The sequence below is a fragment of the Poecilia reticulata genome, chromosome 17 (genome assembly GCF_904066995.2).
Source record: "Poecilia reticulata chromosome 17, P_reticulata-male-v2, whole genome shotgun sequence".
NCBI lineage: Eukaryota > Metazoa > Chordata > Actinopteri > Cyprinodontiformes > Poeciliidae > Poecilia > Poecilia reticulata.
The window spans coordinates 20900698-20927112 of NC_088846.1; the positions used below are offsets into that span (position 1 = coordinate 20900698).

General features: G+C 36.7%; 1 protein-coding gene and 1 long non-coding RNA gene across 2 annotated transcripts; both read left to right on the forward strand.

Annotated features, from left to right (window-relative positions):
* The first annotated feature begins 446 nt into the window (after positions 1-446).
* On the forward strand, positions 447-12543 carry LOC103479811 (uncharacterized). Its single transcript, XM_081598298.1, has 4 exons — positions 447-541; positions 713-804; positions 2060-10144; positions 10914-12543. Exon 3 carries the CDS (start codon positions 2116-2118, stop codon positions 10138-10140), a length of 8025 nt encoding a protein of 2674 aa, XP_081454424.1. The 5' UTR covers positions 447-541; positions 713-804; positions 2060-2115; the 3' UTR covers positions 10141-10144; positions 10914-12543.
* A 7779-nt stretch (positions 12544-20322) lies between these two features.
* On the forward strand, positions 20323-25203 carry LOC103479809 (uncharacterized). The gene is made up of 3 exons (XR_014084254.1): positions 20323-21130; positions 21364-21470; positions 22889-25203. It is a non-coding gene; the product is annotated as an uncharacterized LOC103479809 (long non-coding RNA).
* The last annotated feature ends 1212 nt before the right edge of the window (positions 25204-26415 follow it).

The window sequence follows — 26415 nt, forward strand, 5'->3', positions numbered from 1 at the left end:
TAAAAGTTATCAATATGTTTTTTCGCCCATTGATTTAAAAGTACTGGTGGGTAAAATCAACGTGTCATGCAGAAAATATAATGTAAAGAATGCAATTTAAATATAGATCAATGTAAAAACCAGTGCATTCAGTAAAGATTTTTCAACTTAAAAATTGAAGGTGAAAAATTGGTCAGAATAATTTTAAAACCTGTCCATGTCCGGATCTAAAAAACGATTAAGCACTTTTTCTTTATGCTTTTCAACAATTTTCTAAATTGGGTAGGGCTGTCCCGAGAAAGTTAACATTTTAACCCAGAACAGGGATTACTATCCAGTAAAAGTTATTCCGAGATGTTAGTATTTGCATTGAGCAAACATATGTCACTTTTAAGATATTACATGAGTCATTTTCCTGCCTTGACAGGCGTGGCTGGACCTGGCTCCCCTTTAAATACAGACGTCGAACTGATCTATGCACCTCACAAGAGGGAGTGTTCGAGTTCCAGTTCCAGTTCAAGTTCAGCTTAACTTGCTTTGTGCTCAAAGACTTCAGACGAAGGTATTACAAAATGATTCAATCATTTTAATTTAATGCATGACTGCAAGTTGTTGTCAAACTGTCATTGCCAGATCAACAAAGTTGTGAGATTGTCTGAAATGCAATAAGAAAAGTTTGAAAATACACACCCAAAAGTTTGCCTTTGCTGATTTACCTCTTTTCTCATCTCAGTGCTGTGAAGTGGCTTCTGTCATCGCTTTTGTCAAGCTGCACTTTCACAACAGAGGATCCCCTTACTGGGCTCTGAGCCAATTCATCTGCAGGTAAAATCATTTACTTTGCATCTTTCTAACCTATTCTAGGTCTAGCCAAGTGCTATGCAAGTCATTTTTAAACCAGTTATTCACACAGAGCTTTTCCCCAGTGTGTATAGAATATATGTTTTCTATTGCCATGCATACATTTCAAGATTGATTTTTTTCTAGAGGTGGTACAGTACCATATGCTAAAAGACTTACAATCTGCAAAAAAGGGCAACAAACCACAGATCATGTGACTGACAGAACACTGTAAAAATTTCATTTTTATATTTACTTGAACATATTACATTTATATTTTCTGTTACTAATCAGTAACCTCCTGATTTACTAATCATTTATGACTTATTTTGCCTCGTCAGTTTGTCTCTGTAAGAAAGGCATCTTCAACATCCTATAAAATGTTCATACATGCTCACAATAAGAAGAAGTTACACTGTTTGTGTTTCGTCTTTTTTTTTTTTCTATTAAATATTAGCCAGCAAAGTGAAAGCATTTCTTTAAAGAAACTATTATCTCTGCATCAAAGTTTCACAACATTTTGTTACTGATGTAGTAGAATAATGCTATGGATATTCCTCTGTCATTTTACACCCAAACAAACATAAGTGCGATAGCTCCTCAAAGTTTGAATTCAACCAGAAAGTGAAAACAATAAAATATTGATATAAATCACTTTTGAATGATTTTGTGAAAGTTTGACCAATCTTGATCTATTCTGGGTTTTTCTATAACCAGAGTCGTACTAACAATTTTGCCCAAGTGTGTGTGAAGCTTGTGTAATAATGGAAAATATTTTTTTTTTCGGTATGTAAACAGTTAAGCTCATAATAATTTATGCTATTATTCATTCTTTTATTTGGTATTGCTTCATTATGTGAAGAAACCTTCTGCACTGACTCACAAACTGCACTATTCCTTCCTGCCACGGAAAGAAAACATATTTTTTCTATTGAAAAAATAAAACACTGAACCCAATTTGACCAGCAATAACAAACCAGGTGTTGTATGAACTGACACAACTGTAGTTTTTTATAGCTCAAAGCTGTCTATGACAAAATTATGTATTTCATTTCAGATTCAAAGGAATTTAATATAAATTTCAAAAAAATGTAAAAACCCATATTAGTTTTAATGAATTAGTTTAAGAAAAGTTCATTAGAACACAAAAAAAGTATATCAAATAGTTTTTGGACAAAACCAGCAAATAAATGTAACTTCGTAATGTAACAGATGTTTTTTTTTTCTTATCATCTTTCAGGTAGACACCTGTTGCACAAGCTGACTGTTGCGTAAGTTGAAAATAAACTTTTAAAAATGGGAAACGTACCATCAGAAGCGAACATGGGTGACAGGCTCAGGTGCTACAAGTGCAACAGAGTCTTGCCTGCATGTCGGTCCTTCGATAATTTAAGACAAGATGTCATCCATGGGCAGCATGTGCACGTGTTCAATGGAGGGGAATACTACAGACAAGTTGGCTATAATAATCTATACCAGTGTCCAGATTGCTTTTATAGACCAATCAGAGATGCAGAACGCAGGAGGGAAGAAGAAGAAAAAAGAAGAAGGGAGGAAGAGAGAAGGAGGGAGGAGGAGAGGAGAAGAGAGGAGGAACGTAGGAGGGAGGAGGAACGGAAAAGGAAAGAGGAAGAGAGAAGGAGAGAAGAGGAGAGAAAGAGACAAGAGGAGGAGAGGAGGAGAGAGGAGCAAAAAAAGACTGAGGAAGAGAGAAAAAGGTTAGAAGAGGAGAGAAGAAGACAAGAAGAACAAAAAAGAAAAGAAGAGGAGAGAAAGAAAGAGGAGTTGAGTCAAAGAATATCAGAATCAAAGGAACGAGCCAAAGAGCAGTATGAGAATCAACAGAGAAGCAGACAAGAGCAGCAGTCCAAGCATAATGTTCTGATTGGGCAGTTGGATGAATTTGAAGCTGATTATACGTCTTATGGGGGAAAAGATGAGCTTCTAGAAATCCTCTCCCTGAAATGTAACATAGAAGCTTCTGATCTCACTCTCACTGCTCCAAAAGCTGATCTGCTGGGTAAGATCCTCTCAGCTCTAGACACACTCCTGTTTGATGAATGGATAAATGATCCTCCATCCAGCAGCACCCTGCAGCACGCTCAGGTATACATCACAGAGCTGTGTGCGCTGTCTGTGGAAATACCAGAAGAGGTTTCTCGAGAAAATCTCTCTAATCATGTGCAGTCCTTAGTTGGGTCCTTTAGCCAATCAGCATGTAACATTTCTGAGAGTCTTGAGTTGACCCAAGCCTTGTATCTTACTCTGATGCACTACATCGGTGACCAGGACAAATCTGATGCTGATGCAGTCATTATAGCAAAGAAATGGGCCAAGGAAGAGCTCACTATTGAGCAGCTTTTTCCTGTTGAGTTCCTGAGCATCCTTATTTCATCAATGCATGGTACAGTTGGCAAAGCCTCTATATTTATCTTAAAAATGGAAATTCAATGTCTGAAACTTCTAATGTCGACTCTTGTCAATCTGAATGGTAAAGAGAGCCACTCCGCATCAACTGAGATGATCCTTGAACTTGTAGAAATAGACCAATGGACACCAATGGAGGCAGTGAATCTGCTCAAAGCACTCTCATTAAAATGCACTGAAGATGTTTCAGTAGCAAAAGTCCTAAAGTTGGTCGAGGTTTATGACATATCACCAAGCTGGACGGATGATGCTGGACACTCTCTTATTCAGGCTCTTGACAATGCTAATTCAGAAAGTTTCTATCAGGATTTCCATAAGATTCTCAAAAAGAGGGATGAAAGCAGTCTAGACGCAGCTCTAGCAAACATAAAAATGTCACAGAAGTTGGATGACTCCAGGATTAATGAGATAAAAGCAGTAATCACTGGTGTTTTCCAGTTTTCAGAAAATGCTCCCAAGGGACCTATAAATTTTGAAACTTTTGATACAAAGAACTTACAGAACTGTCTGTCTCAGCTCTGCAAAGCAGTTTTTGATGCAAAGAGTTGGTGGCCCACAGTGAAGCACATGGTGCAGTGGTGTGTGCTGGTGCTAACCGGGAAGACAAACATACCACAACTGATTTCTTCTGAAGATCCATGTGTCATTGCCCTGTTTGCTGCAGCACAGTTTTATATGGGGAACAAAATGGACATTATGCTAAACTCTGACAATGACACTGAAACTCAAGTTAAGGAATGGTCTGATTTCTACAAGAACCTTGGAATATCTGTCAGAACAAATATCAGGAAACAAACTGACACATCTTTTATGACAATCTATGAAGTTGATGTCATCTATGGTACACTTCAAGACTTTTTGTCTGACTACTTCATGTACTGGAAAGAGGTCATTGAGACCCAGATTCCTCATCTCATACGAGGCTTTATCATTGAAGAAGAATGTCTTCTGGCATCACAAACTCCTGATCTGCCAAGGCTCAAGGATAGTGAATCCCTTGCTTGTTCCGCAAACGCCCTGCAAAACCTTATGGGAAGAATACAATCAGAAAACATGGAAGACAGAGAGAGGTTCATCAAGGCCATTTTTCAAGCTCTACAGTCAAATTTAAAAGAAAGTCCAAGTACTGAAGCAAAAATTGTAAAAATCCTTAAGAAGATTAGCGGAAAAGAAATTCTCCCTAAAGACATGTTCTGTCTGACATTTCTTGAGAATCTCCTCAAAGTGGTTACCAGTGAAAATGAAGGTGGAAAAAGTATGACATCCACTGCTGAAACATGGTGCTTTGAGAACATTTTGGCATCTTCAGAGCAAATTAGAGCCTCAAGTAAAGAAACCACTGAAGTCTTTCAAATGGTTTCAAATCTTGGAGACAAACATCTTTGGTCACCACAGGAACTCTTAAACCTTCTTGGAGCTTTAATCAATCACCATCATGGTCAGGGATGTATTTCAATCATGAAAATTTTACATTTGATGGAAACATATAGGGTGTCATCCAAGTGGGCAGATGAGAAAAAACAAGCTGCCATTAGTTTACTAGAGTCATGTAAAACAGAAGATCTGATCCAGCATTTAGGGAAAAGCCTTGGAAATGAAGAAATAAAAAACATTGGCTCCCTTATTGATGAGATAAGACAGATGGAAGACATTGATGAAGAAACACTGAACAAATCACAGAAGATAGTTGCTCATGTGATGGAACTCATCGAAAAAGAAGAAATCAAAAAACATATTGACATAAAAAAGGCTAAACAACTCAGCCACAGCACAGAAATAGCTGATCTTCAGGAGGTCTTGGCAGTGTTATGCAATGCTGTTAATGTTGACAAGAAGTATTTTCCCAGAGCCACTCAGATGATAAGCTGGTGCCTCTTGGCCTTGTCCAACACTGGGAAACTCCTGGAAATGGGAACTGGGGAAGGAAAGTCTTGTGTCATAGCAATGTTTGCGGCACTCCGTGTGTTTAGGGGTGAAAAAGTAGATGTGGTGTCCAGTTCTTCGGTTTTGTGTCAAAGAGATGCGGCAGAATGGGAAAACTTCTACAAGTACTTTGGCATTACTGTTGACACAAACACAAATAAAATTGATGACAGCAGTAGAAAGGAATGCTACAAAAAAGACATTATCTATGGAACTATTGAAACCTTCGCTGCAGATCATCTTCGTCAGATATTTGAGATGAAAGATGTGAGGCCTGATCGCAGCTATGAGTGCATCATCATTGATGAAGTGGATTCTCTGCTGTTGGATCAAGGAGTGCAGCTCACCTATCTGTCCAGCCCCCTGGTCTCAATGGAGCACCTGAATACTATTCTAGCAATGATCTGGGGACACGTCCAACAGTATGGCTTCCTGACATCAGAACACCAGACATTTGTCCAAGGTCCACCTGCTTCATTCTTCCGGGCCATCTTTGACTCAATAAACACAGAAGAAAGTGAAATTAATGATCCGCTGGACATTTTACATATTGCAGAAGAAACCAACACTGTACCACAGGGATTTACAGAGGACATCCATAAGGGAGACAAGAACGAAGATATCCTTAAAAAGCTGAAAATTGTGAGTCAAGATGCAGTGATACATTTTTTTGAAGAAATGGAGGAGTATGTCCCCTACGGTTTTACAGTTTATACATTAAATGATGAAGGACTGCTTTGTCCAAGAAAACTCAGTCCTTACAACACAAATCAAATACCAGACCTAAAGTTTCTTGTCTTGGGTGAAGGATTGTGTTGTCCTCTCTACGACTCAGAAGAAGTCCTCATCAAGCCCATTGCAGAGTTAATCTCAGACAAGATTCAGTACACTCCCTGCACAGACAATACAGACAAAATCAGCATTCCTGGATTCTTGAGGAATCTCATTGAGACCAAAATGTCTTTGTGGGTGGAGAATGCCTTTCTGGCAAAGCAGTTGAAGGAAGGACGGGACTATGTCGTTGAAAATGAGAATATCTGTCCAGTAGACTTCAGATCCACTGGTATCATTGAAATGAATAAGAAATGGGGTGATGGTCTGCAACAGTTTGTGGAGATTAAGCATCAAGTCAAACTGAGCACAATTTCAGCAGTGACAAACTACATTTCTAACATTGCCTTCTTCCAAAAGTACCATGGCAAAATATATGGGACCACAGGAACACTTGGTACTGAAAAGGACATTCTGTTTTTGCAGGATTTATATCCAAGCCTGTCTGCATGCAGAATGCCAACATTCAACAGGAAGAAACTATATGAGGTTAAAGGAACTCTGAAAAAAACTTCTAAAGAGTGGAAGTCAGAAATAAAAGGAGTTGTAATGTCTCAGATTTCCTCAAATTCATACAGAGAGGGAAGAGCTGCCCTGGTGATTTGTGAAACTATCAACAAAGCCAAAGAGATCTATGAAGAACTGAAAAGCAGCATTAAAGGTGAAATCATCCTCTACAGTCGCAGTGATAAAGAAAGTTTGAGCAAAATAGACAAGGAGCTGGAGCCTGGGGATGTTATTGTTGCCACAAATCTTGCTGGTCGTGGCACGGACATTAAAGTGTCCAAAAAGGTGAACAATAATGGAGGATTATTTGTTATCCTCTCCTTCCTCTCTGAAAACACCAGAGTAGAACTCCAGGCTTTTGGTCGAACAGCACGCAAAGGGAAACCTGGATCTGCTCAGATCATCGCATGTACTGAACACCTGCAGCATGACTTCAGGTCAGCAACGTCTCTTGAGGAAGCCAAGAGCACGAGGGACAGACTTGCAGCAGAAAAAATAAGTTCCATGATGAATGACGTTTCTGAGATGAATTTGCGTGAGGAGCTGTTTTCTGAGTACTGTGAAACTCTTCACGATATTTACAAGAAAACAGATGGAGATGATAGAAAAGTCATTGTTGCCATCATGAATGAGTTCTGGGGGATCTGGCTGCAAATTAAGTCAGAAGACATCGAGCACCGGAAGAAAAGTGAACTTCAACAAAGTTTAAAGAAGGATTTGTCTGTAGCAAGAGAACAGTCTTCATCTCAAACTTCTCCATGTTCAAGCATTTATCACTACATTAATTTTGGAAACATTTCTTTGGATGATAAAAAATGGGAAAATAGTGCCAGGCTGTTTGATAAAGCTATGAATCAAGATAAAAGTTGGGCAGCCATCGCTTTTTACAGTCACGCATACTGCACTATTAAACTGTCAAAGGGAGACTATCTGACTCAAGCCAAAGAAGATCTACAAAAGGCGCAAGAGTCCCTCAAGTATCTGAGTGAAGAATGCATTGTCTGTTTGCAGTTCATTAAAATGGCCACTGTGGACTCAGCCAAAGGTGAACCATCCAACCTTGAAAAACAGATAACATCCAAGTGCAGCATGTACAGGTTCTTTGATAAAAACATCACTGAGGCCATCCAAAAGATTGATGAAATCAAAGAAAGGGGGAGAGATGCAATAGCCAAAAAATCCCCTGTTTTCTCCTTGGTGTCAGACGCCGATGAAGCTCTCCAGTTAGAAGCTGATAACCTCTACAGACGCGGTCTAAAATATGTATTTTCTGTTGAGGAGAAGCCTCGTTTCTGCTGGGAGGGTCTGGTGATTTTCTTGCTTGGAGTTTTGCAGATTGTTGCTGGAGCACTGCTCACTGTATTTACAGTCGGTACCTTGGCTCAAATCGGAATGGGTCTCATTACAGAAGGAATATCTGACTGCATAGAAGGTATTACAGCCATGGTGACAGGAGAGTTCAGCTGGAAAGAATGGGCTATCGGAAAAGCCATTTCCATTGGTGTTTCTATCATATCATTTGGAGTTGGAAAACTAATTTCGAAGGGATTCAAGGCTGCCAAAGCTGCGTTCAAAGCCATAGGTAAAAAACTGAAGTCATTGCCAAAGTTTCTCTCCAAACAGGCAAAACAGAGTTTAAGCACCGTCACAAAGACAAACATGAAAAATGCTTTAAAACATACAGTAAAAACGATTGCTGAGGAAACATTGTTCTATGGACTTGAGAAAGCAGAAGAAAAAGTACTTGACGAAATATTAAAAGGCATCAAAAATGAGGTGTCAAAGGGAATTGTTAAAGATGTGAAAACCAACCTGGAAAAAGAACCCCTGGCTACCTTAGTGGATAATGTTGTACTGTTAGATCTTCTATATAAAGATCAACTGCGTCTGGTCCTGGAAGACAAAGACAGAAAGAAAGATCTCCTTTCCATTTACAAACAGTTGGGGGATTCTGCACTGCAGCCATTATATGCAGACCTTAGTTGGCAGAACAAGCTTAATTCATCAATCATCAAAGTGCTTGACAGCGCAACAGAAGGCACAAAAGGAAAAACACGTGCCATTTTGACAGGTATTCAAGTTACCCACCATGTTATTCTTGCAGGAGATGCCATCGGTGAAGTACTCACCCTCTCCAGCAAGTTTTTCTCAAACTTTGAGAAAGAACTAAATACTTTTATCAAAGAAAAACCTTTGAAAGTGAAGCGAAATGAGCTAACTTTCTCAGAAACAGACATGCTGAAACTATTCAAGCAAGACTTGGCCGAAACCCTCAGCACTTTACTAGCTGATGCCTTAGTAGAGGTGTTTAACCAGAAGTTTTTCAGTCACCTTGTTTCTCGTGCACAGAACGAAGCACATGAAGCCATCAGACGACATGTCAAATCTGGCTTAAAGAGTGAGAGGACAGAGGAAAAGCTTAAAGCTGGACAACTCAACAACTACATAGTAAATATGCCAGTAAATCCAAATGCCAAACTTTCAGCTAATGCTGGTCGACTCGCAAAATCACATGCTGAAAAAATCAAGGACAACAAAGCTGCTGGTACTATTCTAGATATCAGAGTCCTGTCTGAAGCCACTGGTACCAGAGTGGTTATTCTTTCAGAAAACAAACAAGGAAAACTCACCAAAATGCAGGAAGTTAGTCCAAGCACCAAATCTGCCAGTGAAACAGTGACTTTGATCTACAGACCAAAGAGCACCCAAAACCCTGATGGTCATTATGATGTGTTCATTGACAATAAGGCAGTGAGCATAGACAGCAAACAAAAGAGTTCGCTGTTCCATGCTATGGCAAGAGGCATGAAACCAAAAGCCAGTGATTCAGAGATTGCTTCTGAGGCAAACCGCCTCAGATCTGTGGAGGCCAACATGCTCCTCAAACAACCAGGGCAATGGGAACCTTTTATGAAGCGCAAAGAGTTGACCGAAACAATCAGAGGAGGAGACTGGTACATGGCAGAGGCCGGTAGACCAGAAAGAATTATAAAGGAAAACAAAACCCTGCTGCAGAAAATAACTGGAAAGATTGAACAATACAAAGGATACTTGAAAAAACCAGCAATTCAAGCAGTAGAAAAAACCGTCAATGCAAATCAGCAGCCTTCAAACAGTACCATAGTGGAAGCTACCAAACTGAACCAGAAGAGCAAATTGGCTGTGGCAATGTTGCAAGCGAGAAAATATCTGTCTGGCTCAGATACCAGCAAAACCTCTGGTGTGGAGAAACAAGAAGGCCTGAAGCTGACAACTGATCGCAACCTTAAAGATGTAGTTGATGATATATCTTCACCAGAGCCAAAAGCTTTAAAATCATGCTTAGCTACCATGATAAGCAAAGATGATGTTGTTGGAACCTTTAAACTGATGACGTTCAGTGCAATGCTCAGATGCCAGCTGACTGACACCAAGAATGTTCAAAACAAGAAGAGCAAAACCCGGGTTGCCATGTTTGAGAAGAGTTTTCAAGAAAACAGCACCCAGATGGTGCAGAAATGGTACAGCGTGCTTCAAGACAAGGGTGTCATGACAAATGACCATCAAACAACAATCATACAATGGATCAAGACCCAGGGCTACAAGGATAGAAATGATCCACATAGGAAACAGGTGTCCAGCGTCCTGTCATGAAGAGGTAAGAATATTTAAATATTTTTTAATGTTCTTTCAATCATTTGGTCACAAAAAAAGAGTAAACTAGAAATTTAGAGTAAGAGACATTTATAATTCTGAATTAATCAAATTTTTGATTAATTCATTTGTTTTTTTTCTTGTTTGGAGGGAGGAAAAGAAACAAACTTTATTGTAAAACATTTACTGTTAATCTCTTTAGTCTTTTACAATGTTGCACTGATATTTTCTGAAACTCCATTTGAAATAAACTTATAGGAAACTCATTAAATTTTGGCCCTGGAATCAACCACAATGCTTCATAGAGTATGTGAAGGCACACAACATACCAGAGGAAATGTGTAAATGTTGTGTTGTTTCAAAAGCTACAAGGAAGAGCATAACCATAAAAAAAATGGATTTAATCTTTCTTAACTCGAGACCTTCATTCTGGGAGAGATGGCCACAGTCTTAAAATTTCCATCTTAAAGTGAAAGTGGATGTCAAATAAACACAACTAGAGGCTTCTTTTGAGTTTTATGAAATATACCTTTCAGACTAATTAACAATTATATGCATTGTAAGCCAATATATCCATGTGAAATAAAGAGCTCCTCAGCAAAGTGGCACAGTGTGATTTCACTAGTGTTATTTATCTGGTTACCTACCATTTCATGATAGAATATTACATGATTGTTGTTATTATGTATTTGGGTGAACAATTAAATGTTTATATAGGAATTTATTTCATATGCCACATTACTGACCTAAGTGTGTATTTTTTTTCTGCACAGTGAAAACTCTGGATGATGCTGGTTAACGAGAAGAATCGAAACTACACATAACTTCCATCTGCCTGGTCATCAAAGAGAGACTTCGATTATTGACAATATTATACTGTCAAACAAATTCTACACACAAATTTGGGTTATTTTTAATTCAAATCTGTTGCAGATGTCCCTTTTATTCGATTTAAACAATAGTATAGTTTTTTAAATATTTTGGATTTTCATCAAGTTTCTCTTAGTTTCTTTCTTAGGATGTTAGATTAAGTCAAGCGAAACAATTTGGCTGTAATATTACTCGAGCTAAATAATTTACTTTTGGACATTTTCTGAAGTTAATTGTGAAATTTCCTTTTTGCCTACTACAGATTTGTTCCCATAGAGTAAAAAGTAAAAATGTATTTGATTTTACTCACTTTTATTGTTTTATTTTGTTATGACTTTATACAACTGAATTTTAGCAACTATTGAAATTTAACAAAATCTGATTGTGAAAATGGCAACAATAAAAAGAAAAGCCATGATGCTTAGATAAAGTAATTCTTTCTTGAAGTGTTTTAATAGTTTTGTTTTATGTGCTGAAACTCTGGTTTTGGGGTGTTCAAAACAGAATCACATTCAAAATACAGGAATGAATAGATTCTTTGTTGTAAATCTTGACTAAAACAACAGATACAAAATGTAGGTAAATTCAAGTAGCCATTACTGATTATTATCTTGAAAATGGTGAAAATTTTTATTTCTTGCTTGATTCTATATATTTTCTAATAAAAAATATACAATTACTGGGGGAAAAAGTTATGTTAGAGACTACATACAATATGTTATTGCTATGCAACATGTGTAACATTTTTGTGTTTTATTCCATTTTAGTAAAGTTTTTAGTCATGTGGGGCTATTGGTAAGTTTATTACTTATTTTTGGGGTGTCAAATTAACTAGATGGGTGGCAGCGGATTTTGCATGTCTAATATCCTAAAGTTTCAGTATCCTTACAATAGATTGCATATCCATTTATTTTCTTTTTTATCTAAACATCTGCTTCAAATATTCTGATTTATTTTTTGACCAGTTTACAGAATGTTTTGGGTGTTTTGTTTATGATGATGGTATAATAACATTAAATCACTGATTATATTTCAGTCTGGTACTATAATGGACATATATTTTCATTTCTATTATTGTTTCATTATGAGATTTTTAAAACTTGCTTTTACTGAATTTAAGAAATCATTTAGTACATTTAGGATAAACAAAAAAATAGTTACGGATATTATTCTTTGTGGACCATAATTTACACATTTAATAAATAATTAACATTGATAAAAGGATTTTAAAGGCTCTACGAAAGAAGCCAAGAGTTGTGTATCTTACCTAGTAAAGTCACATGTGAACCTCTTCTTTCTGCATTTTTTTTTTCGGTCTTTCAAAATGTGGTACTAATCAAGTGATAAAGCTGTTCAATGTTTTCCTTGAATTAATGACAGTAATCTTGGAAAAACAAGGGAGGTTGTTTGCATCTTGGTGGATAGAAACAAGATCTAAAAGGAATTTGTATTCAGGTTTGATATTATCTTTTCAATGTTAATTTCTGACTGGTTTGTGTGGTATAATAAAGGTTGTATCCTTGAAACTGGCAATCTCTCTCCAGCTGTTTTTGAATAATGTGATCCCTCCTTGACGAGTTTCTTTCATAACCCAGTTAAAGACTGAGATGGAGTTAATAAAAAAACCTGATTTAAAGACCTGACTAATGATCTGATTTAACTGAAAGCAAAAATAACAAACTGAGTAAAAACAAGCATTTTTAATGGCAATATTTTTTATTAGCAATGCTACTTCATAATTAATTAAAATGTCTGCCTTTTTGACAACATTAAACCAACAATCTTTCCTTAATAAAGCTTTCTTTGCAGTTGCTCCAAACGGTTGCTGTTTAATCTCATCTTTGCTTGGGATTGAACATGTTTAACCCAATTAAAATAAGTTGAAAAAGCTTAATCACGGTGAAATAAAATGTTCATTGAAAGCCTTTTAAAATAATATATAAAATTGAACAATGTATCACAAGTTTATTTTAATTGAAATTAAACGGGTAAATGTTCACAAAAAGAATACTTTAACCATGCATATGCAGCATATGTAGTTGTCCTTTTTAAACAAATAAAGCAACGAAATTAAGTATCTTTTTATATAAATAAATTACCATTCTTATTACAAAGCACAACTGTTCAAATTTATACCTTATTCTTCTTTCCAAATGCGCTATTTTCAAGATTTTCTTCTGGTATTTCCAGTGTCTCTTGCTTCTCAATGTGCTTGGTAAAAACAGGAAGTGCACCATGCCACAAATAAACACGAAGAAGAAATATACCGCTCTTCGAAGTAAAACCACAAATGAACACAAGGTGTCACTGTTGGACCAGCGAACAATCAGGAGCATTTCAATCATTTGGTATTCATTTATGTTAATTACCTCTTTTGTAAAGGAAATGTCAAAATTGAAAGTTATTTTCTTCACAGCCGTCTTCTCTACTGCTATAGTTAAACTTCATCTGAAAAAAATATGCCTTAATTTAAATTAGGTAATGGTTGATGTGAAATTATGGGATTTAACAAGAATTCTCTGCATCACTTCTATGGTGGATTATAGATTTGTCGAAGTAAAACAGCAAACTGAAGCTAATCAGAAACATCAACTTTTTTTTGATAATACATTTCAATAATATATGATTGCACTTTATTGTCTTATCGCACTGAAACTTGTTCTCAAAATGGAATAGAATTCAATCAAAAGTAAAAATTGAATTTATTAACACACATACATCCATATTACCAAAATAAAATCATTTGACAACCATTTAGTTTCCAAAGGTGGTTACTTCCCTGAATAAATGTATGAATTTGTCTCGTTTACAACAGGGCACCCTGAAGTCTAAACAGTGGTCTTCCTCTGACAGAAGAGTCTGTGTAATTGTTTTAAAGCCAAACACTGGATATGTGTAAAACTGCTACTGAAAAAACGAGTCTGCAAATGCTGTCCTGCAATCTTGGAATAAGTATTAAGTTTTCTTAATATCCCAGTCTTTATAGAGTAACAAAACAATAGAGAACCAAAGATCCTTGTTATAAAAGATCAAAGTCTCACAAGAAATTACATCTATGGGACTGAGTGTGAGAATTGGTTTATTTGTATAAAAATGAAAACTGTGTATGCTGAAAGGCTGAGGACATGACAAATTCCCTTTTGTGAACATTGTTATTAAGCTAAATAATCCTTTATATAAGATGATGCACTGAGTCAATCAAGAACCATGAACAACAAAATGCATTTTGTCATTGTGTTTAATCAAAAGACCATAATAGCATTTTAAAGATTCTCACTATGGCTGACAGTGAAACCAAAAAGTACAAGGAAGCTTTTAAACAGTAGTTATAAATCCTCCGCCCGGAGAATAGGTAAGAAACAAGTCTAAGAAACAAGTTTCACAGAAACAAGTCTAAGAAACAAATGACACATCTGTCAAGTTTAATTTCCTCATTTCAGTTAGCAAATAGTTTTGCACATATTTCCAAAATAACTCTACAGAGTTCCTCATTCAAAGTGAATCCACAGTACAACGTTCTCACACCTCAAAGCTCAAAGCTCCTGTCCAAGTCCTCCACCCCACTTCCTGAATTTATTTAATTATTTATTTCTTTGGTAATGAAATAAACACAACAGAAAGGAAAACTTTAAACAGAATCAAAAGCAAAAATGAGTGTAACAAAAACCTTGAGGAAAACATAAGTAGGCAAAATAAATCATCACTTAATCTTCAAACTGCAAGTGAAAAATACCTAAAACACAAACAAAAATAAGTTTCTTAAAAGAACAAATGCACACACATGAATACTGCTGATTGGGAAATCTTTTTGTATCCAAATCTGGCTCTAAACTTTTCCACAACAGTATCTCAGACTTGCCTGGTGTTTTCCTTGGTCTTCTTCGTGTGAGAGGAGGGTGAGTGGAAGAGCAGAAGAAGAGCGAGTGAGAGAGTGTTTGAATATTTTTTATATTTGGCTTTTTTTCTTAGTTTTTCACTAGGTGTTTATGTTACTTGTTTAGTTGTGATTTTGTGTTGGCTTGTCATGTTTTAAGGGTTTTTTGTTGGGTTCGGGTTTTTTCCCGTCAGACGTGCCTGGCTGGCGTCAGATGGCTGGTGCTTTCTCCATGCCGACAAGGAAGAACGGCATCCAGGTGGGTGCTGGTTCTCCGTGCAACGTGGAGGAAGTTTGGCTGTAGGTGAGGCGATCGGACATGGGTCAATTAAGTCAGCAGCTCGAATGAGTGGAGCTGTGGTTTTGTTTGTAGAGAAAGTGGAGCAAGCCCAACAGTTGGTGGAGTCTGAAGCTAATGAGAAACATTAACTTTTTTTGCTTCATATATTCTTCCTGGCAAACCAACGGAGTATAAATAATTATTTGAATTCTACATTTAAATAATTTAAGAAAATGTTAGTTAGCATTTTGCAGGACTATATACTCTGCCTTGCAAAGATGCAAGTAACAGAGTACATTTTCTTCTTATTCTATGCTGTTCTTATTTCCCCCCTGCCAGTTTTGGTAAATTACCATGTGGTAGGTTTGCAGTTGCCCCAAACTCTTTCCACTTTCATACGATGGACTCGAAAGACTGCTGTTTGTCACAATGTCAAAAACAGCAGTTATAATATATTATTGCACTTTGTTTGTACAGAAACTTGTTGAACACCAGAGTTATCAACATGGAATAGAATTCAATTAAATGTAAAAATGTAATGTATACATAAACACACACACATCCATATATATTACCAAAACAAAATCATTTGACAACCATTTAGTGTCCACAGATGGTTACTTTGCTGAATAAAAGTGTTAATTTGTCCCTAAAGTCTAAAACAGTGATCTTCCTCTGACAGGATGTGAGAAGATTATGTGTAATTGTTTTAAAGTCAGACACTAAATATGTGTAAACTGCTACTGAAAAAGCAAGTCTGCAAATGCTGTCCTGCAATCTTGGAATACGTATCAAGTTTTCTTAATATCCAAGTCTTTAGAGTAACAAAACAATACAGAACAAAAGATCCTTGTTATAAAAGATCAAAGTCTCACAAGAAAATACGTCTATGGGACTGAGTGTGAGAATTGGTTTATTTGTATAAAAATGAAAACTGTGTATGCTGAAAGGCTGAGGACATGACAAATTCCCTTTTGTGAACATTGTTATGAACATAAATAATCCTATTTAAGATAAGGCACTGAGTCAATCAAGAGCAACCATGAACAACAAAATGCATTTTGTCATTGTGTTTATTCAAAAGACCATAATAGCATTTTAAAGATTCTCATTAAGACTGATAGTAAAACTAGAAAGTACAAGGAAGCTTTTAAACAGTACAGTTATACATCCTCCGCCCGGAGAACCGGTAAGAAACAAGTCTAAGAAACAAATGACACACCTGTCAAGTTTAATTTCCTCGTGTCAATTAGCAAATAGTTTTGCACATATTTCCAAAATAACTCTACAGAGTTCCTCATTCAAAGTGAATCCACAGTACAACGTTGTCACACCTGAAAGCTCAAAGCTCCTGTCCAAGTCCTCCACCATAGTTCCTCAATTTATTTAATTATGTATTTCTTTGGTAATGAAATGAACACAACAGAATGAAAACTTTAAACAGAATCAAAAGCAAAAATAGGTGTAACAAAAACCTTGAGTGAAAAATAAGTAGGCATAATAAATCAGCACTTAGTCCTCAAATTGCAAGTGAAAAAATATTTAAAAACACAATCAAAAATAAGTTTGTACAGACTCAGGGATGAACTTATGCAAAGCGGGTTCAAAAGTACTTTACAAAAATTTTACAAAAATCCTGAACAAGAGAACTCTCTACAAAAGGCCCATCAGTGGATGGATTGATAAACTCTGAGGACAAAAACCTCAGTGGAGGACTTAATACAAGCCTCCAATAAAAAAAGGACTGGTGACCTTCAGTGGAGGATCCTTCACGGTGCCATTAAAACAAACTTGTTTTTATCGGTCATTTGTCCTGGGGTTTTTGCAAGCTCGGCTCTCAGCACCTACGTCCCTCACTCATGAAGACTCCAGCTCTTCTAGGTCCTTAAATTTCTTTTAAGTCCAAGGTTTATGCGAATTCCCCTTGGCCATTACCAAACCTCATATTCAGACCACAGGCAGTCTCCCAAAGCCCACACGGTTCAGTCCTAACACAGTTGCTGGTCATCAGTGGCATCCTCCTCTGGTATCCTTCCAGACCTCTCCTTCATTCTCACTGCCCTCAGACAATGAGTAAGCATTCATAACAAAGCACTGGTGGTGGAGTGTTTCAGCAACTCTAACTTTCACTTCTGCAGAGGTGGACAGCCTGCAGGTCCCAGTCGCCATCGCATAAGTGTCATCCCTAAGCTACTCAAACAAAGAACGACTGTGAACAATCCAAACATTTTAGCTTTGTAAATCAAGCTAACACACGTCCATTTAAAGACTCCCTTTCCACTATGAGCGATTTTGAGGGGAAACCAATGCAACTGTGCGGTTGCGAATGGCCCTCTGGTGTCTTTACCTGGTTATAGCGTTTGATTTTCTAGGAGGTGCGGTCCCCGACTCCAAATAACATCATGGGAGAAGAACGGGATATGTTTGGTCCATCCGCTCCTATGGTCGTGCTTGTTCTCTTCTAAACTCATCCAGTTTCTTCTTATATCCCTTCCATGTTCCATTTCGTGGGTGACCCTTATAATTTTTTCCCAACTTGGTCCACATCATGCTCTTGACCGTGTCTACCCACGTCGTACATGGCTGGATGACGGTGATGTGGAAGCCTCTATTCACCATGTCTTTTGTCGCTTCAGCTGCAGCTTTCATTTCCTCTTTAACCTCTCGGAAGCCTATTTTTTCGACGTGATTCTCTTATTTCTTGGAGAATAGTTTATAGATTAGCTGTCTCGCCAAGAAGGACTTCACTGCAGCAAACAGGGCGGAGACGGACCACTGTCAGTCTCATACTTTATTTCAGTGTTTCCCAAACTTTTCCTCCTGCGCCCCCCCCCCAGTGATTTCCAAACATTTTCTGGACCCCCCTATGGATTAGAAATGGCTGTCCGGTTGAATGACGCGGTGGGGGTGGGGGGATGTCAACTTTTTTGTGGGCAAAATGAATGTACGTAGCTGAACATAGACAACATCAGTGGCCTACAGGCTACTTGTTAAGCTTAAGGTGATGTATTGATATTAGCTAGACATCTTTTAGCTAACTTTACCTGCGTCCAACAGCTTTACTGAACTCAGTCGGTTAGTTTGGTGGAAAAACTGTGAAAAGTTCTTTGCGTTTTGCTGGTTTGCTGCCATGATTCTAACACACCTGTGTAGCTCTGCACAACAGCAGCAGGTCTCCTTCACTGCCACACAGGTGTATACCCAGCGCTCATGTTGTAGCGCTCATGTTGTGTTTAAAGGCGGCTTGGAAAAACAGGTTACCACGTTAACGGATGAAACAGTTTTAACTGCTGGTAAAAGTGACAGAGGACACAGATATGGGAAGTGTGGAAGCCTCTACTGTATCAAATTGACATAGGAATAACAGAGAGTTGGCGATTCTAAGGTAAAAACTCAGCGCATACAGCGTTCATGTTTTGTTTTTTTCATCCAGACAGCTTCCCACACACCCCCTGCAATGGCACGGCGCCCCCCCAAGGGTGCGCGCCCCACAGTTTGGGAACCTCTGCCTTATTTAGAGATGGGTCCATTGCACTCCGGAAGTGAAGGGGGCGCTGTTTCCTATATTATCCGTGGCCTTCCGTTTTTATTTTCTTTTTAAACTTGTGATATATTTTCACCTTTAGGATCGAGTTTCACTCTCAGAATGTATTTGAACTTCTCTCTTTTATTTACTTCAGCGCAGCTCACAGTTTTTAGCAAATTCTGTAGCTTTAGGTGTACTTCTCAATCTGCTTCTGAGTCGCATCTTTTTGGGCCTACTACTGCCTCTAGTGGCGTGGGGTTGGTAACACGACTAATCTAATTACATTACTAAATCAGAATACCATAATGTCTCTATTATTTACTATTAATTTCGGCAATACTGGCAAAATGTAAAAGATTATTTATCTTTTGCCAGTAAAAGATAAAAGATAAATTATCTTACAAAACAATTTTTTTTCATTTTCTTAAGGATGTAGAGCTACTTAAATCACAATACTTTTATACATTATAAATAATGTCTATATATATCCACCAATTATAGGAGGAACAAAGGAAATAATGAGACCTGAAAAACAACATGATCAACTATAATAAAAAAAATACAATTTGGAAGGGATACATAAGAAATTTAATTCAGCAAAAGTCAATAGCAAACAAATTAATTAGGTACAGAAGAATAACAACCCAGGTTGTTACAGGGGTGTTAAACAGATGCAAGCAAAAATTCACATTTTTGTTTTTACTGTGCCACGTATATTATTCTGAGAGTCTTTTATATGGGAAAAATTAGATGAAATTATTTAATCTATCAAGGTGGAAACTTTCCTTTGACTCTAAAACGATAAACCATATTCATAGAATCACATTATCAACAATTTGTGAATGAAGCAAAAATACTTGGCATGCTATAGGCAAATGTTATTTAGTTTGGTTAAGAATAATTATTTCACTGTCAATAATGACTTCTAATAGATGTTCTTAGTTGCCAGAGGAACACAGTAACACATTCATAATCTCAAAGGTTCAAACTGATGAATAAGGAGGATGGATGCTCCCTGCTAAAATATTTCTTGTCGTCTTTCATGTTCTCTCAGCAAACAATTGAGACAGAGTTGTTTTTGGTTTCACTGCTATTTACCTGTTGTTATACCTGACATTCAAAGTATTCTTAAAAGATTGAGTGTTAGTCTGCAGCTCATGTGACCAAACCAGCTGAGGAGATGAAAAGTTCAAACTTGAGTTAAAATGTTGCTTTAACTTGAGATAAGTTAAAACTGAAGTTAGATTGTTAAGTTTTAACATTTTAACTCAACAACCTCTACCTAACTAGAGGTTGCACACAACCTCAAGCTGTGTAACCAAAAGGTCTTCTTAAAAGGTAGAGTCTCTGAGAACAGTCCTTAAAGATATAGTCAGTGTTTTCAGCAAAGTTGAGCTGACTGTCCAGGAATGACACAAGGAATTAAAATTTTGCAACAGGTAGGTCATCAAGTAAAACTGGAATCACTTTCAGTTCTTGTTTACCTGATTTAATTAGCTCTACTTCCTTAAGAAAATGAAAAGGTATGTTCTTTTGTGGGGGAATTTTTCCTTTACTGTTCCAGTACTGCCAGAATTAAGAATGAATAATAAAGACTTTGTGATATTCTGATTTAGTAATGTAATTAATTAGTTGCGTTACCACCCCTATGCCACTATTGTGACAAAAATATGATGTTGATGGGATTATTTCTGGTTTAAGAACAGCAAATGCAGATGTTTATGATGGAATTAATCTACATAGATTATATATACAGTAAGTTACTGAACTACAAATTGGGCTGTATTCACAGTTAAAAGAGCTGGTTTGTTTAATAAATAAGCTGAGAGAAATTGGAGTAACGCAGACTGCGTCTCCCGTGTGATCATTTACATGCTGATTTTCAGCTTCATCTGCTGCTGACGGGTCCAGAAACCTGGTACCTGTTACACTTCGTAATCAATGCACCCAAAGGAAATTATTCGCTTATAACTACTTTTTATCTGTCTTGTTTTTTTCTTCCCATTTTTTTTTATGTTCTTAATTTTATTGGTGTTGAAAAACAGAGGGATGGTCTGTTTACTCATTCCGTTAATACGGAATGAGTAAAATTAATTAATGGGGCCCACTTGACAAATAACTTTGAATAAAATATTAAGTCTTTTCAAGTAAACATGCTCAAGTCCAATTCAAATCCCAAGTTATTGGTGCAAAAGTCAAGTCCAAATCTGAACATTTTTTCAATGAATATTAATGAATATTAATGACTCGAGTCTGACTGAGTCCAAGTCATGTGACTCGAGTCTCCACCTCTAGCTGTGCTATATATATATATTGCACCTCCTGTTCTTACCAACCACAATTAGACAGCATAAGATCCTGAAGGAACCAGAAGCAAAGCTTTAAAATAGCTGCCTTGAAAAGAAGAATTAGGAATAATTCTGCGCAATTGCGATTTGTGGTAAGAAATGTTACTTGTTTATTTAAGAAGCAGTAGAACATTGTTGTTGTATTTGTTTAACCATAACATGTTTTATTTTATATAAGGGGGACACAGTATTTAGTTGTATACTTGGTTTAAAAGGCTCTCAAGGATATTTATTTCTATTACTTAATGATTAAGCCTTGGAAATTATTTTATTAAACATGTCCAACAATGCTATATCATTTCATTTTATGCAACATTCTTCACAGTGTCTATGAAAAGAAGAGACCAGATTAAACTGCACCAGTTTGGAAGTCCCTATTAGTCCAAGAGGCCACTACAGCATTTGATGTTGTAAACTACAGAACGAAAGCAGGTAAAATGAACCTGTTAGCAATAATTGAAAAACGGTTCCTGTGAAAGAAATAAGAAGCTGCTTGCATCTTTGTTTGGCTAGATGAGGTTTTTTATGTTTGTCATATTCACAGTACAGACAGATGTGAGAAACACACTTTTTATGTTTATGTCATGATTTGTAAACAATGCAAAGTTTGTGCAATAGTAGAGAAACTTGTTTTTGCTTGATATATTCTTCCTGGCAAACCAGCAAATTATGAATGACAAATAATTTCAATACTACCTTTAAATCATTTAAGAAAATGCAAGTTAGCATTGCTAACTTGCATTTTCTTAAATGATTTAACTATTAATAATAATATTTTTCAACATTTACATTAATATCAGCATCAAGACACTAAGGAAAAACTTATTTTAGTGAGACTAGCCTTAAGACACACCTTTCTTAAAAGAACGAAATGGAGCCTTCTTTGACTTTTTCTCAACATTTTAAGAATTTTCCCTCTAAGCAGGACAGGCTGGTAGACTGCCTAACTAACTGTGGAGGAGATGCAGAGATCCCAAACTCATGTGGGAGAAAATAGTTTGAATACATTTTCTTCTTATTCTCTGCTGTTCTTTTTTCCCTCTGCCAGTTTTGGTAAATTACCATGTGGTAGGTTTGCGGTTGTCCCAAATACTTCCCACTTTCATACAATGGACTCAAAAGACTGTTTGTCGCGATGTCAAAAATAACACATTTCAATATATATGATTGTCTGTTTGCACAGAAACTTGTTGAACACCAAAGTTCTCAAAATGGAATAGAATTCGAGTAAAAGTAAAAATTTTATTTATACATAAACTCACATACATCCATATCACCAAAACAAAATAATTTGAAAACTATTTAGTGTCCAAAGATGGTTACTTTGTTGAGTTAAGTAGAAAGTAGAAGCTGAATAGATGTGCAAATTTGTCCCTTTTAAAACGGGTCAGGTTGAAGTCTAAACAGTGATCTTCCTCAGACAGGATGTAAGAAGATTCTGTTGTAATTTATTTTAAAGCTAAATGCGGAATATGTGTAAAACTGCCACTGAAAATGCATGTCTGCAAATGCTGTCCAGCAATCTTAGAATAAATATTAAGTTACCTTAATATCTCAGACTTAGTTAAATGGATAAATAATAACACTATTCATACAAAATCAAAGGTCCTTGTCATAAAAGGTCAAAGTCTCATGAGAAAATAAGTCTATGGAATTGGGTATGAGAAGGCACCGTATATCTGGGTTCACAGCCATATATTGTGTTTTCTTTGTTGTTTTTCCAACAACAAAGAAAAATTTTTTTTATTTGGCTAAAACATTGTTTATTTTAGCCAAATTTATTGATTTAATCAAATGTGAAATAACATTGTTTCCTTTTTTAAATGTGATTTTCTTTTCTTTCCTTGTAGGACAGCTTGAGTCTGCATAGCATTTTTATCTTGAGTCTTCTATAAAGTTTTCTAAAATGGGAAACGAGGTACCAAGGGAAAGGGACATGGGCAACACCCTGAGGTGCTGCAAGTGTGGCAAAGAACTGTCTCCCTGTACGTCCAATGATGACTTAAGAAAAGAGACTGTCAATGGGATATATGTGCACGTCTTCAATAACGGAGAATACTACAGACCAGTTGGCCCCAACTATCACTATGAGTGTAGAAGCTGCTTCAAATAAGGCTGTGAAGACAGTAGGAGAGAAGGAGAGCAGATGAAAGGAGAAAGAGGAAAGAAAAAAGTTGGTTCATAAACTCCAAGCATCCCACCAACAAGCTAAAAAGCAGTATAAGAAACAGCTAAATGAATTGTCAGAAGAATGTGAGACAAAGCAAAATATTCTAATTAGGCACATTGATCATCAGTTCAACAGCAACTCTCAGAGTGACTAAGATGAGTTTCTAGAAATTCTGACTTTGAAATATAATATTGAGGTTTCAGATGCCAACAGCTCAATTTAGTGCAACTTTTTTCCTGCACAGTTTCTGAATGTCCTTGCATCATCACTTGAAGATGCTCCTGACAGAAACTCTGCTGTAATTTCAAATGTTGAAATGCAATGTTTTAGACTCCTCTTATCAAGACTCACATATTTCAATGTCAAGATAATCTACACTGAAACCTTAGTTGAGGTCCATAGCAGAGAGAGCAATGGACCCCAACTAAGGCCCTGAATGTTCTCAAAGCACTGTCATTAAACTGGCAAGAGGATGTTTCTACAGCTAACATCCTGTCATTGGTAAACATTTATGAGATATCACCAGGATGGACAGATGATTCAGGATGCTCTCTCACAGGCTTTTGACCTTACTGATTGTGAAAGTTTCTATCAGGATTTTCAAACAGTTCTCCAAAAGAAAGACATTAACAGTCTAGATGCAACTCTGGCTCACATAAAGATGTCAGAGAAGTTAGATGGGTTTACAATTGACAGAAAATAAAAAGATCATTGCTGTTTTGCAATTTTTAGAAAACGCCCCTAAAGAAGCAACATTCATGAATGATTCTTTAAAAAGTGACATATTCAGCATAGAAAATGCACAAAACTGCCCGTTTCAGATCTGCAAAGCAGTTTTTGAAGCAAAAGGCTTTTGGCCCACAATCAAACACATGGTGCAGTTGTGTCTGCTGCTGTTGTATTTGCAGGATGCGACTGAAACTCAAATCCTCTGTTAAGCAGAGGAATCTATCATTAAGGAGAAAATGTCTCTCTGCATTCCATCATCTTGATCTGTCAAAACTAAAGAAAAATGATTGTCTGATATGTCCCACTGACGTCCTGCAAAACATCTTGAGAAAAATTCTGCAGTGAAGATTTGAAACAAACCAAAATATTTACAGCTGCTTTTTCAGACTCTTCATGCAAAACTAAACAAAGATACATGTACTAAGTAGGATTGTTGGTTTTGTGAAAAAACAAAGGTACCGTTTTTTTGTGTTTTATTATATTTTAGTAAAGGTTTTAGTCATCTGGGGTAGCTATATCTTTTTTTGGGGGTGTCAAATTAACTAGTTGGGTGGCAGGTTGTTTTGCGTGTCTAATATGCTAAAGATTCAAAACTCTTAGTAATCCATTTTGTTTCATTTTTGTCTAAACATTACTTCAAATATTCAGATTTATTCTTTGACCAGTTCACAGAATATGTTGAGTGTTTTGTTTATGGTGACGGTAATAACATTAAATTACTGATTAATTTCAGTTTGGTACTATAATGGAAACATATTTTCATTTCTATTGTCATTGTTTTATGAAATTTTAAAGCTTGCTTTTACTGAATTTAAGAAAACATTTAATACATTTAATAGCTATAAACTGAGTATGGTGATTGATATTTGTTATTCTTTGTGGACCATAATTTACACATTTAGGTCTCTGGAAGAGTTGTGTATCTTACCTAGGGTGATAAAGTCACCTTTGAACCTCGCATAGATTGCTTATAAAGCCAAAATTTTTAAATTGTGTTGGGCATTTCACATATTTTGTTAAAAATCTATTTTTCTGCACTTTTTTTATGTTTTAAAATGGGGGTGTTAATTAAGTGATAAGATGTTTAATGTTTTTCTTTAAACTGATGACAAGAATCTTGGAAAGATAAACTAGGTCATTTGCATCTTATACAAACAAGATGTAAAGAAATTTGTACTCAAGTCTGATTTTGTCTTTTCAATGTTAATTTCTGACTGTGTGTGGTGTAATAAAAGTTTTATCCTTAAAACTGGCTAACTCTCTCCAGCTGTTTTTGAATAATATTACCTCCTTGAGTTTTTTTAACCCAGTTAAAGAGTGACATAATATTACTCAAGTAAAAGAAAAAAGGTATAATGCAGTAAAACTACCGGTACTGGTATAAGTACACTTTTTCCAAAAAAGGTACGGCGAATGTAACAAGTATTACCCACTTCTGAACATAGATAACATCAGTAGCCTACAGGCTACTTGTTAACAAACTTAAGGTACTGTATTGTATTAGCTAGTAATCTTTTACCTAACATTAACTGCATCCAACAGCAATACTCAACTCAGTCGGTTAGTTTGGGGGGAAACCCACAAAGTTCTTTGTGTTTTGCTGCCATGATTCTAACACACACCTGCGCAGCTCTGCACAGCAGCAGCAGGTCTCCGTCGTAAACCCCGCGTGACCATCTGAAGTGCTGAAGCCCCTACTGTATCAAAATGACACAAAAATAACAAGGAGTTGGCCACTTTAAGGTAAAAACAACAAACAGCTTCCAGTCCAGGGAGTCATGGCCGCCGGTCTTGTGCGAAGGGGAACAGATTTTCGCACAAGACTGGGCCAGCAGCCAAACGGTTGCTGTTTAATCTAGTCTGTGTTTGGTGGGATTGGACATCCATCCATTTTCTTACACTCTTGTCCCTACTGGGGTTGGGAGGTGCTGGTGCCTATCTCCAGCTAACGTTCCGGGCGAGAGGCGGGGTCCATCCTGGACAGGTCGCCAGTCGGTTGCAGGGATTGGACATGTTTAACCCAATTAAAATAATTTCCAAAGCTTAATCACGGTGAAATATATAAGTCAAATGTTCATTGAAAGTCTTTTAAAACAATGTAAAACTGAACAATGTATCACAAGTTTCTTTTAAATAAAATTGAACAGGTAAATGTTCACAAAAAGAATACATGGTATCTTTCACCTTTCTGCATATGCAGTTGTCCTTTTTCCTGCTTTCCAAATGCGCTATTTTCAACATTTCCTTCTGGATTTTTCAGTGTGCACCATAACAGAAAAAACACGAATTAGTGTCGAAGAACTACGTTTTCTTCGGAAGAAGAAATAAACTGCTCTTCAAAATAAAACCAGAAATGAACACAAGGTGTCACTGTTGGACCAAATCAGGAGCATTTCTATTATTTACATTGTTTACCTCTTTTGTAAAGGAAATGTCAAAATTGAAAGCTATTTTCTTCACAGCTGTCTTCTTTACTGC